We start from the raw sequence: 13149 nt of genomic DNA, 5'->3' as shown, positions 1-13149 counted from the left end.
TCGTTTGTTCGCGGTCACTTTGTTCACATCACATTAACAGCTATTGCATTTCTGTCACTGTCCTTGTTAAGGGATTCAATCATTGGCAGAGGTATGCATTAACATGTTACCCCGCTGCATGAAACAACTCCGAATTTCAGTACTGTGCCAGCCGTTATTGTGCCTCATCCTAAATGCTCTTTGGAAGCAAGTTATTGGAAAATTATTCGGCTGCGTTGCATACTAGCGTTGAATGTTTCACCTTCATTCTTCATATGAAATAATAAAATCAAAGGAGAGCGCTAGATTTTCTTTGTGGCAATTTTAAATTCATATTACAATCCCGCAATGAAACCATGTGGTCCTTCATGTGACACCTTCTTGCGAGGGCCCTCGGTGAGCGGCAGTAGCTGCCTCATGCCTATGTCTCTAGCCTCAGCCCCACGCAAACAAGTCTCCCAAACATAGCGATGGAATGAAATTGCTTTCTTCGGAAGGTAACCCATGCATTGGATCTCTTGCAGAAGGACTCAAATCTTATTCTGGTTGATATCAGGTAATGAACATTTTGTTGTCTCTTTTTCAGAATTTGAATGATCGTGAAGGGAATACGAAGTGAACTGTTGTCATCACTGTCATTCCTTCTTAACTCTTGTAAATGAACCAAATATGCGGTCACTTCATTTGTCGGACACTTATGATGAGCTTAGTTTTATAAAAGTGATCAACACGGGTGAATCTTCAATCGCCAATAGTTTCTATTTTTTAGAATATGGCAACGGGGTTAATGCGGTTTAAAACATGCTTGCACTACTTCTTACAATTAGCAGGGATGCGCTGAACAATCTGTCGCTTTGTATTATCTTTCCCAATTTCGGATTTTGTGACTCTTCATTAAGGCATGTGGTTCCATGTGAGTACAAAGGACGCACAGTGCGCCGTTCGTATCGCGTTTCATTTGTCGCCCCTCGCGCAGGTGGACACCCCCCCCCCCCTTAGGTGGGGCGCAGGTGCCCGCGTCTTCTCCGTTGGCTTATTCGGCGGGGGAGGTGGGGTGGGGTTGGGTGGGTGGGGGGCGGGAAGGCAAGTTATGGGGTCGTCGGAGGGAAGATGAGTGGATGGGGGAATTATTTCCGGGAATGAGGGGGGGGGGATGTCGTCCAAGGAATCTCTTTTGCCCCGGATCAATCGAACGTGCGAGTAGTCAACCCCCTCCCCTCCCCCCTCCTCATTATCACTCTCTCTCTCTCTCTCCCATAGTCTGGTGGACTGATAGTGGAGATGACGAGTCCCAAGGGAAAGATGCGAAAGATGAGGCGAGAATACAAAGCGACAGATTTTTAGCGTATCATTGCTGAGTAGTGCAAACATGTTTTAAACCGCACTGACCCCGTTGCAAGATTCTCCAAACATAATAGTTTACATGCGATTGAACAAGAGGTAGGGGTTTTGGGGGATAAACCCCCCCCTCCAGAGATCAGATATTTTTTAAAGTTAAACCGATTTCACTTAATTTCATTAATATTACTTATATAATTTTGTAATACTTTATAAAATATCCCTCAGAAAGTCGTAAAACTCACTATTTATCCTAATATTTCTCTGGCAGGGCCCCCGCACCTCCCGATTACCATGGCGGGTATGCCATACTCCCAGATTCCGAGGTATTAGCTGCGCCTAAAACTCCTCCTAGCCTTAATTCCTAGCTGCGCCCCTGGTCACCGCTGATCACTTTTGTAAAACCGAGCTGACAATAAGTGACGGGCAATGAAGTGACCGCTCAGCTGATTCTTTTAAGAATTCTTTGAGAGGAAATTACCACTGTCCATTTTATTTTTCTCCTTCAATGGTTGATATTCGGCGCAAGTCGCGAAAAATTAGGAGGCGACTTGAAAAGTACGCATAAGTCATTATCGTAGTTGCGTGCGTGGGGTTGGGGAGTTGACTGCGTCCCCCCTGCCCTTGTGTCGTCCGTCCGTCTGACTTACTTCCATCATCTGCCATCATCCCCGGCTCTTTCTCGGAGCGACCGACTGCTGTTGTCTTCCCGCCGCAGCTTGAACAGCGCTGGTGCTGCCCCCACCACGGCGGTGGACGTTGAACGCAGGATCATGGACTCCCCTCGCTCTCTTTACCCGCCACAGGTTCGTTGTGGAACCGCCAGAGGGCAGGCGGAGGATAAAAAGTGGGGAAAAACTCGTGCGAAATGGGGAAGATTTCGCGGAAAGTATGACCAGAGGCGAAGAAATGACTAATGGTGATGACTTCGTAGCAAAAAAACTTATCGCATCGTTGTCATCATTCTTGACAATCTCCTGCCACAAACCAACTCTTACTCTTCTCTCTCTCTCTCATTCCGTTTTTGCATTTTTTTACGCTGTCCCATCCGAATGCATGTTTACCCTCCTTCGCCCTCCCGCCCCCGACCTTCGCCCCACCTCCCCTGCCTGCGTCTTCAACTCCTACCAATGGAAAAAAGGGCGAAAAGAAAAAAATATACGTACGTGAGGAAGGCTCTTTTTATTATATTTTTTTGAGGGGTTGACGTGAAGAGTGACGGAGACGTGGGGATCTGGGTATGGGGTGGGGGACAAATATGAGCTGTCAGAAGGAGCGAGGGTGGGTGGTTGGGGAAGGTGGTGTGTGTGTGTGTGTGATGGAATGCGCGGCGGGGGAAGGGCCGTGGCGAGGGTTGCTTCGGCGGGGGGCGGGCATCGATTCCCGCCTCTGCGCATGCGCAAATCTGCATCGATCCCCCCTCGCCCCCTCCCGGAGAGGTGGGCTCTGGTCGATGGCGCTAGTTTCGCGGGTGGCGCCTCGCAGTCTCCGGCCGAAGGGGTGCCTGTAGCGAGGGAGCCGCTTTCGTCGAATGCGCTGCCCCCGAGTCGCCGCCGTTGGATGTTCGAGCAGGAGTAGCGAAGGGAGAAGCGGAGAAGAGAGGTTTCGGTTGGGAGGCTGAGAGGGAGGCTGACTTGGACCGCGGCGGGCGTCCATGGAAGTGGCGGAGAGGGGCGTGGGAGGAAGGGCGCCGAGGATCACTCGCAGGGCCACCGAGGGACCGGATGGAAGCATGGCGGCCCTCTACGACCGCCACCATCACGTGAGTAAGGGCCGGGGAAGGTCGCGGCGACGAATAGCTAGATGGTGAGGGTTCGCTCCGCTTTATTTTCATATTTCAGGGGCACATGCACTCGAGGGGGCGAGCACCTCGTCGAGGGCCAAGAAAAAATAATGCGATGGTGAACGGGAAGCAGTGGTGCTGGGGATTTGTATGGGAGGAGGGGGCGCGTAGTGGATGGTGATTGGGGGGCGGAGAGAGTGAAAGTGGTGTGGGGAGTGAAAGTGGCGAGGGGGGAGGGGGCCTTCTCCACCACCACACTGCCATCTCGGGCTCTCGACCCAGTGTTGAGTGTGGCCCCCGTAAATCTCACCCCGCCCCTCCCTCCACCCCCTCCCTCCCTCATCTCCCCGGTTTCGGCAACAACCTTCGCGAGAATCCTCTCTCTCTTCTCGCGGCCTCCTCTCGTTGAAACCTTTTCGTGACATTCGCACGCGCTCGCCACTTGCCTCGCTCAGCGCCCGCGTGTCATGGGGCCGTGGCGAGTGCAACTGTTCATGTGGAATTGACACTGGAATCGCGTCGCTGCCGTGCATGTTTCGCATCGAATCACTCCGCCGTCCTCCGCCCCCTTCCTTCGCCCCTCCGTTCTGCGCGCCGCCCCACTCCCTCTCCGCCCCCCTCAGCGGCGGGGGAGCGGCGTACTACCCGCACCTGCAGAGCCCCTCCCCCCCGCACCCACGGCAGCCCATTGACACCTTCTTCCTTCCCCGCTCCCATGCAGTGTTTGTAATCGAGAGAGAGAGGCTCCACCTCCCCCCTCGCCTCCTCTCCAAGGCCCCCGGACACCCTCCCTTGTGCTGTGCTTGCTGGGGGCGGGGACCTCTTCCTCTCCAACTGTGCATTCATTCCATTGTGGAGAGCGATGTGCGGTGCGGAAAATTCATTCGTAAATAATAACAGATTTTCTAATTGATCTCTGCTTAGTCTTCGTTCCACGCAATAATTTTTTCGACACATTTTGGTGCTATCTCAGGTTTTGGTGGCATGGATGCCAGCCTCAGATGTTTTGGTTGTGGAGAAAGCTCCCTGGCGCTGACTTCATAGATGAACTAGAATGCATTGGGTGAAGCCTAACCTGTATCCTGGATTTTGCATTCAATCGTATCGAAAACAAAAGACTCTCTCCCATCGCCTAACCCCATCAATAAATATGCATTCCCGGCGAGGGAGACGCGGGGAGAAGATATAACTCAAACCCGCGAAAAATGCGTGTGAAAGTGGCCATTGTAAATGGAATGGCACTTGGATTCCTGGGTCCCTGAACACGTTCCTCGAGACGTTGGAAGGAGACATGGAAAACTTCACCCGGTGCGAAACCCGAAAGATCTTCGCCATTAATCGTACCCATACCGATCCGTCATGATGGTGTTTCGATGGAACTTTGGGTGTAAGCGGGAGTGCGCTTATGTATGGCCCAGGAGACGAGTGAAAGACGACTCCTGGGAAGTGTCCTCTGTGCGTGCGACGTGTTTTTGTCCTCCCCTTCCCCCCTCCCTCCCTCCTTCCATCAGCTTCCCCACCTCCTCTCTCCCTCGAGGGGAGTTTTTGCGGCTGCATTCACTGTTCGCGTACTTAAAACGAACTCTGCGGGAGTGGAGAGAGAGAGAGAGAGATATGGGCGTATAGAGGGCGTGATAATCGAGGCGTGAGCATGAGCGTGGTCCCGGCAACAGCAGCGCCGCGTCCTATCAACAGGGGTGGCGGGCGGCGGGTGGGATGGGGCCTGAGTGGCATGTTGATCGCACTTGGATGCTGCTCGCAGGGGGGGGGGGGGGACTTTGGCACCGGCTCCTCGATCTCCTCCCATCTCTTCCTCTCATAAAGTTTCCTGGAAACCTGTGTACTATTTTTCATATCACGTCTTATCTTATTCCCCAGTTCAAACTCAGAAGGGGAAGTTAAGGAGTTAGGAGTCCCAGGTTTTTCGACTAGACTCCGTGATGTTTGCTCGAGGAGTTATTCTCCTGATCAAGTGCTCTTTTACCACAGACATGCTTGCCCAGTCTAGGGCTTGATGCCTTGACAATGTCGTTCACACGCACACTCAAAAGCACACTCGCGCATTCCTCCCAGAAGGAGGAACGATTCGATCTTTGTTTGTTACAGTTGCTGATGCACGTGTCGGCAAAGGGTGAGATGATGAAAAAGGAATTTAATTGTAAATATGTGATTGTAACCCGGTGCCTGTGTCTTAATTTGAAGTATGTTAAAGTTATTTAAGCACACCAAAGGATGAGTTAGCCATGAAATATTCATTTGTCTCAGCCGGGACTCGAACCCGGATCACCCGATTGCCGGTCTGGCGCGTTACACCGCCGAGCCATTTTATCAGAGCGAACTTCGGGGTGGGTTTTACCGAACTGCTTTCAACTCCCCGACACGCCTGACCGTCAATCGGTAGATCCGGGTTCCAATCCTGGCTGAGTTAAATATATTTTCTCGGTGAACTTCGTCCTTTGTTGTGTTTGCGTGGCTGCGTACAAAGTCACTCGTTTCGTTCATTGCTATGAAATTATTTCCTTATATATCTTTAGAAACTCTGATTATCCAATGTATTTATATTTTGAGGATCGAGTTAGCTTTTTTATTTGGGCTCTTGCTCGTAGGTGAACTGTAGGTACCAGTGAAAATATCACAGAGGCACACCCACAGCCAACGGCAATCCACAAACTATACTCCGCATCCTCGGAAGCTCTCCATGGCTAGAGTAAAATAAAACTTTTTGATTTTTTACTCTCCATAACTTATTGTGATTTGAGAAAAATAAAAATTTGTAATATGTTCGGCGTGCTTTTCCTCAATATCTCGCGAAATAAATGTCTTCTATGATGTTAGACACGATGTGGAGGAAGTTCTTAATATTTTTAAAATTGGAAATTGCAATATTTCCACTGAGTTTTATATTGGCATACGCGTTTAGTTCCTACAAACAACATGAACACTTGATAATGTTGTTTGCAACAAAGAAACGCGTAGTGTCAAAATAAAACTCAGTGGAAATATTGCTATTTCCAATTTTACTATTATCGCGAAATTCTGTTGAATGCGGCGTGCATATGGTTGCTTCGTCCCTATATTTTACTCAATATTAGAGAAGCAGTTATCATGAAATTTTATCGTTTATTGAACGTATTTGGCTCTTTCAACTGTGAATGAGAGATTGAATTATTTATGAGCTTTAAGAAAAACGTATCCTGCATTAGGAAAAATCTGGAATATTATGGATCACGCACAATCGCACATATGCCCGCTTCTATTGCCACTTATGCTCCAGATCCAGACTGTGCTGCTTTGACCCGTGCTGTCCTTAATGCATTGAAATTATCATGAATCAATCACATTAACAATTTATATTTTCAGTGAAACACTCCCATGTCAGCATGGGATTCGATTGCATCGTTTGAATAATAATAATAATAATATCAATGCTTTCAACGCACGCGACTCTTCACTCCGTGTATTTATCTTCATTCTTCACTCACTTAGCCATAACGCAGACAAGGTTGAATGCCAATCCAGGGTTGAAGTGCTTGCTAGCATATTTGATTGTACTACTTGAATTGTAATATATTTGCTGCTGTCCATTTATATCGTCGCGACGTTTCGATCGAGTGCTTTTACATCGTCCTCAGGTGATAAAGTATTCCAACGAAACGTCGGCCGAAATGGAGAGCTTAACCCAATTGGAAGCCGAAGAAAAACTCATCATCATCCTTGTTACTGCTGGCCTGTTTTGAATGATCGCTGAGACTGCGTGGGCGTTTCTGTGATGTTGAAAAGGTGACGGAGACATGTTTTAATGATGTTTAGCCGCTGATAGTTCAAATAATGATGAAATGGCACTTCTGAAGTCCCCTAGAAAGTGTTTCATGAGGCAGGGAAAGTATCAGTGCTAAAAGGATTACGCTTCAAGCGGCTGAAGCTTCTTTACAAGAAGCGAATGAAGAGTAAGCCCAAATACGTACGGAATAATAGTAGTTTCCTTCATCAAAGAAAACGAAAGGCATTTATTGCGATTCGTTACCAACAATTAGTATATTCATAATATACAATTTATTTGGTTTTAGAAATACCTGTTCAGACGAATGGCAATGGTCAATTTTAACCTCATTTGAAAAAGGCCATATTGGCGCCCACGCGATTCCACTCCACGTGAATATATACGATTAGATAGGAGTTTTACATCGCCTGATATTACCAATCCATGTATGAGGCACATGAGCTCAGGGAAACATGTCTTAAAAGTCACCTGTTAAAACTGACAATGGTCAAAAAGTTCCCTTCGTTTGATAGGGTATTAATAAACCTTATTTAAGCCGAGAGCTATCTGTTAGCAGGGTACTCAGCTACCTGACAGCCGCCTGCATCACAGTGGCGCATGCATCCTCGCCCCAAGGTCACCTCACACGGCGGAGCCGGGAACCAGAATGATGTCACACGGGCTTTACCCAGGATTTATAGTTATCCGTCGCGTTTTCGTGCTCTTGAAATTTTTCACTATTCATTTAAATGCGAAAAATAGATATCGTCATTTAAAAATCTAAAAGCGTGAAATACGTACTCCAGGAGCCATAATCTTTCGATTTAGGCAATAAAAAAAATAATAAGAAACCACCCTATTTCCATTTCACTGAGTAATGTAAACAGAAAACGTGATCTGTTGAGTGTGTGCGCTTATATCGGAAAAATCCGTTTTAGCAGCACGGATGGAACCTTCTCGTTCGAAGAAAAATTAGGTTTAGTTTCAGAATATCATCCAAGTCCAGCAATTATATTGTATTCGATTCTTATTCGCCGTAAACATTCCTCGTTAATAATACTTTTTCACAGCCTCCGCTCGTTTTCGTGCGATGCGGGAATTGAGTGGGACGTAGTCACAATGGGACTTTTAAAATTCTCAACAACCATGAGCTATGAAATAATTTTGGCCTGACTTTTTTTGGTAATTTTACTTTCAGATATGCGTGGGTGGTTAAATGAGCCTAGAGATCAAATTGCCGCTGCCCTCGTGCCTTTGTCTGTTTATTTTTTCTCGCGTACAGTCGTCGCACGTTTCATATCTTTCGTCCAATCGCCCTCTCTTTTCCTAAGCTCACCTGAATCACCTCTCGACCCTTCAAGTGAAAGGCAGCGTGATTGTTGGACGAGATTGTCTAAGGTATAGAATTCAATCCTGCCCCTCAACTACAGCCATTATCAAAAAAATTCCGTTTACATTTCATACTTTTTCACGGCTGCGTAGTTATTGTACTAACTAAACCCTTAAAACTCAGATAGAACTAAGCCTTTTTTACATGGATTAAAAGCATTGTTTTGGCCTTTTGTAAAAAAAAGGAAACAGTTCATGGAGTCTCATTATATTTCTTCATTTTTGGTTCTAGCTCATTTTCTCTTATTCTCATTTCAATCTTTTGTGTGATTTCTTTCTTAGTTTGCTCAATGGATTTTTCTCGGTACGGTGCTCATTTGGTCCTCATGGAACCATCTGTACTAGTATAATCTGTAAAAGTAATAATGTTTGAAGAATAAAGTTACTTCGGTCTTTCTCTTTATTTTGAAATAGATGCGATGGAAGTTAATTGCCTCGTAGCGGTTCATAAGCTCCGTCTCGGTTGACCACGGCGATGGCCACAGACGTTTTCACAGAATGTAATCCAGGAATGTGTAGAGTGATGGCATTCGGTTCTTTCCTCCTTGCGAAGGGCGCTTGCGTCTGTGCTGTTGCCTGTCTCTCTCTCTCTCTCTCTCTCTCCCCCGGATGCCCTCCACATCATATGAAAAGCCTATCCATCATTATATTGGCGAGACGACTTTAAGCATCTGCTAAAAGTGGACACTGTAGAGCTTTGTGTTGATGGACCTTTGGAAGTGAAAAGAAGGCAGGTTTGAACTATGAAGCAATAAAACTGCTGTTAACACGTCGTTGGATGAGTTAACTTAATGCAATATGAGCATAGGCTGAAAAAAGTTTTGATCTAAAAGAAAGTAACTTATTTTGCAGATTTTATCTGCCGATTTGAAGTAGTCCTTTGTCAGTTACGTATTTAACATGCAGGAATGTATTTTTTATGCGTTTTAAATGTTATTAATGAGGGATGTACGTTAATAAGTTTCATTTTCATCTTGCATCAGTATTTATTTTCAATTTAGGCGCTTCTTTCTAACCCAAAGTCCTACATATTTTTAAGCTAGGTCAGTAGTTATTGTAAAGGGTGTGGATTAATACTATTAAAAGTTTTTTCACAATGAAAAAATCTGCTTTTTTTACCTAAAGGAATTATTTTGATCTGATGTATTCTTATAGATTCTCCAGCTCACAATGGCTTGAGATGTTCTTAGGGAGACTATACCTTTTGTTTTTGCAGAATTGAAAATATTTGTTGAATGGCGTGTATGGATGGGTCCACTCCACCTGATGCCCGCCCGCCCGCCCCTCCCGCGATCATCATCCCTTTCCTTTCAGAGCCCGACGCACCCCCCCCCCTCTTCCTCCTTCCGTGCCCTCCCCTGCGGTAATAGCCTCGCTCCCCATCCTTCGCCACAGGTCTCCCATCTTTATATTTTTACGAAGCCCTCGCTCCAGTCGCCGTCCTCGGGAAGACGAAAGGCCCTCGCATCGACCCGTCCTCTCCCCCCCCCCCCGCCCTCCTCCTCATCCCCCTTCCACCCCAACGATGATGAAGCAAACGCATGCAAACTTAATAGAGGGCTGGGCTAGTGCCGCTGCTGCTGATCATCACAAGGGCCCATCCAAAAGGACGTGCAGAAAGAGAGCCATTCTTCTCGTGCGATGAGATGACCTACGGGCTCTCTCTCTCTCCTCACCTCTCGCTCTCTCTCTCTCTCTCATACCAACCATTTTCCAGTTTACTGCAGTTAGCTATTGTAGTTTATATTTCTGTTGCGTTCCTCGCAAGTGTTTTCGCGTGGCTTGAGGGACGACTCTTTTGAGTGCAGACACATTTTCGCAGTGCGTGCGGTGCCCAATCAATGCAAGCCATCATCGAATCTTCTTCCCATTGTCCCATTTTATTGGCTCCCTCTGGCAGCGTTAATTTTTACTCTGACCACTCTGGAAGGTTAGCTGTGAGAGGCCATTGAACTGACTTGGCCGTTCCATCATGTCAAGGTTCCGCGGTTTCAGTTTAGATACTCCATGCTAACAGTTGGTAATGATGAAAAGATATCACAGGTAACAAGTTTTTTGAATTTCCCACGTGAGGAGAGATTCTGGGACTGACCCTAACAGCAAATAACTCCCAACTTTGTTTGGTTTGGAATTAATGGACGAATTTCGGGTGTTTTTTCTCGTGAATATCAGAAAATACCTCAACTTGCCTTACAAGTATGCCGAAATTGAGTCAATAGATTGGTAAATGAATGATTTATGGGAGGAAGTCTTCGGAAGGTGTCTTCAGCCTTCGAACTTTCTCCATTCTCCTCTCTAACCTCTAGTTTGACGTGGCGTTCTTGCCTCCTGCCAGCTCCTTGTTACGGGACAATAGCATCACGGTGAATCCATGAAGAGTAACCCTTCCAACCTTAGCCTGGACCGAACATAGCTCAGCTGCGGTGATTTTAATGGATAAGTCAGTGGGGATAAGCATCTAACGCCACGGGAGCCGGTGAAACATGCGTAAGAGCTTCGGGGATAAGCATCTAACGCCACGGGAGGCGGTGAAACATGCGTAAGAGCTTCACCCCGCGTTGGCCGCTCCTCTGACATCAACAGAGTGCAAACGTCCGTCCTTATCTGGAATTCCGGAGGCCACGGGTGAATACGCTCCTTTCATACTCGCTGCGGTGCGTTCTTGTCTCAATAATAATTTATATCTACTGAATGACGTTTTCCTCAATATATAATTTTGGAGAATATATTATCTGGTATTAATCTTATTTTTATTGATAGAGACCCGATCGATTCTTTAAAGACGTTGTAATCATTTCTTGGATGTACCGAAACATTTGTTAAAACTTAAATTCATCATGTCAAATTTTAAGTCAAGTAGCAGTCGTCAGATGTTTTTGTTGCCATTAATAATTGTAATGTCATTTTGCCCCAACAAGGCCCTCCGCCCTCATAAATATTTTTCGGGAAATTCAATGTGAGGAGGTACTTTATTTCGCGGAGGTCATTTGGAGGGAAAGATTTTTTTATGTTTTCAAGTAACAATTAACTTTTATGCTTTAGTTGTTAGCTATCATTAGCGTTGTGAGCATTATCATTGCTAATATTTACGACTGATGATAAGTAGCCATGGATTCACTCATTTCCCACCGTATGCCAAATACCGATTTAGCGCACTGTATCCTTTTCGGCATTACTTTGGATTACCCCTTGCCCATTGGAGTTCAACATCATTATTGAGCTTTTCTAGGCCCTTGAAAGACTCGGAAAGGCTTGCATGCACGGAGAAACATTTTGTTTTATAGAAACTCAATTGATTTCTGTGCTAACTTAGAGTTGCTTTCTTCGGTGATACTTTCGCTTGGTGCTTTTAAGTCAAGTTATTGTTTTAAATTAATGGATATATGTATATATATCCATTAATTTAAAACATTAATATATTCCATTCAATCCATTAATATATATATATATATATACACACGTTTGAAATAAACTCACACGAGCATTATAAATAATGTAAAGGAACTTCTTCTTGCCCTAGGGTGGGCACACAAAAAAACTTAGAAATTGACAGAAAAACGAAAAATAAAATAAAAGTGAGGAACTTACGGGTGGAAAAAAGCCAGAAATCAGAGGGTAAAAATGCGGCCTGACTGGGACTCGAACCCAGAACCTCCTGGTTGCCGGCCAGGTGCTCTACCAGTTGCGCTACCAGGACGCTTAGATTTACCATGATTTCGGCGGGGGTTTATACACAGGAAACTCCCTTTGCTTTGGCCCACAAGAGTAACCAATAGATGGCACTGGGGCAGCTCACCACTCACCAACGGAAGGAATGGACGAGGACACAAGGATGAAAGGAAAGGTACACACTCACACGATAGCAGGAAAGAGACAGGAACATGCGTTTCGGGGCACGCAGAGCCCAAGTGAAATAAGCCAATATGGCCGATACACTACTTCATTCATTCACACGACGCCTTAAGCGTAAACATACAAATAAATTCACAGGTATGGATATATATATATATTGTTCTCTCCACAGTTTCAGGTATTATTCTTTGCCATTTTATGTTAATTATGGAACTATGGACGATTATGCCAAAACTTCTGCTTATTATTCGTTGAGAATATTTCTGGGCAATTCAATTGTGATGGAAAAATTTACCAGGTAGCCAGTTAGAAACTCCTTTAAGTCATTATGGATATTATGGCTGAAGAGGTCGAGAGATACTTACATACAAATAATAATGGCTCACTATTGCCGAAGCGCATGATACAGTTTTCGTTTTCATTAGATAAATAGGGAAATTAAAATTCTCCAATATTTTTTTCTAACATAATAAGGTATTTGCAGTTTGAATTCTTTCTCAATCAAGTCGTCATTTTGTATACCGCGGTTTTAATAGAACTGAAATATTTTTCTGCGTGTTATTGGTTTTTTTTCATCTGTATCGTTTCATTTTTGAGCCCTTTTAATTCCTTCACTTCGCGAGAATGAGGTAAATCGCCCTAAACAAACTATTCTCCGACTCGAGCTATTTTTTATTTGGACCACGAGTTTTCTGGCATCATCATGCCGTAAGTCTGTGACCTCTCGTTGCTTGCTTGACTCTACAAGTCGAGATGTTGTGAGCAGGTTAAGGCATTTCGTCAGCATTAATTCGTCTTATCCATTTCAGTATATGCCCGGTGACTTCGGCAGAAAAGTGTTGCGTAAAATAAAAATTTGACCCCACGAGAGAATAATTTATTTCGTCTATTAAACCTCTTGATCTTCCGTTATTTTACTCTTAATCAGTGAGACAGAAAATTGTCTAATTGTGTAATGTTGTTGTGTCGATAGCTCCTCGCTTTTTTTCTATTTTGTGTACAACGCGCCCAGTTAGTTGGTGGTGCGAAGGGACGTCGTCGTGCCATT

At 45.3% G+C, this 13149-nt stretch overlaps 1 protein-coding gene across 1 annotated transcript in view; it reads left to right on the top strand.

Moving 5' to 3' along the window:
• The first annotated feature begins 2799 nt into the window (after nt 1-2799).
• LOC124154781 (alpha-catulin) overlaps nt 2800-13149 on the top strand; it is a 204882-nt gene continuing 194532 nt past the window's right edge. Inside the window, exon 1 of the mRNA XM_046528668.1 lies at nt 2800-3079. Coding sequence (XP_046384624.1) covers nt 2972-3079 — 108 coding nt within the window. The 5' untranslated portion in view covers nt 2800-2971. The remainder of the gene's footprint in view (nt 3080-13149) is intronic.

This window comes from Ischnura elegans, chromosome 1 (genome assembly GCF_921293095.1).
Source record: "Ischnura elegans chromosome 1, ioIscEleg1.1, whole genome shotgun sequence".
Lineage (NCBI taxonomy): Eukaryota > Metazoa > Arthropoda > Insecta > Odonata > Coenagrionidae > Ischnura > Ischnura elegans.
The sequence above is the reverse complement of the archived record's forward strand: the minus strand, read 5'-3'. Positions and strand labels throughout refer to the sequence as shown.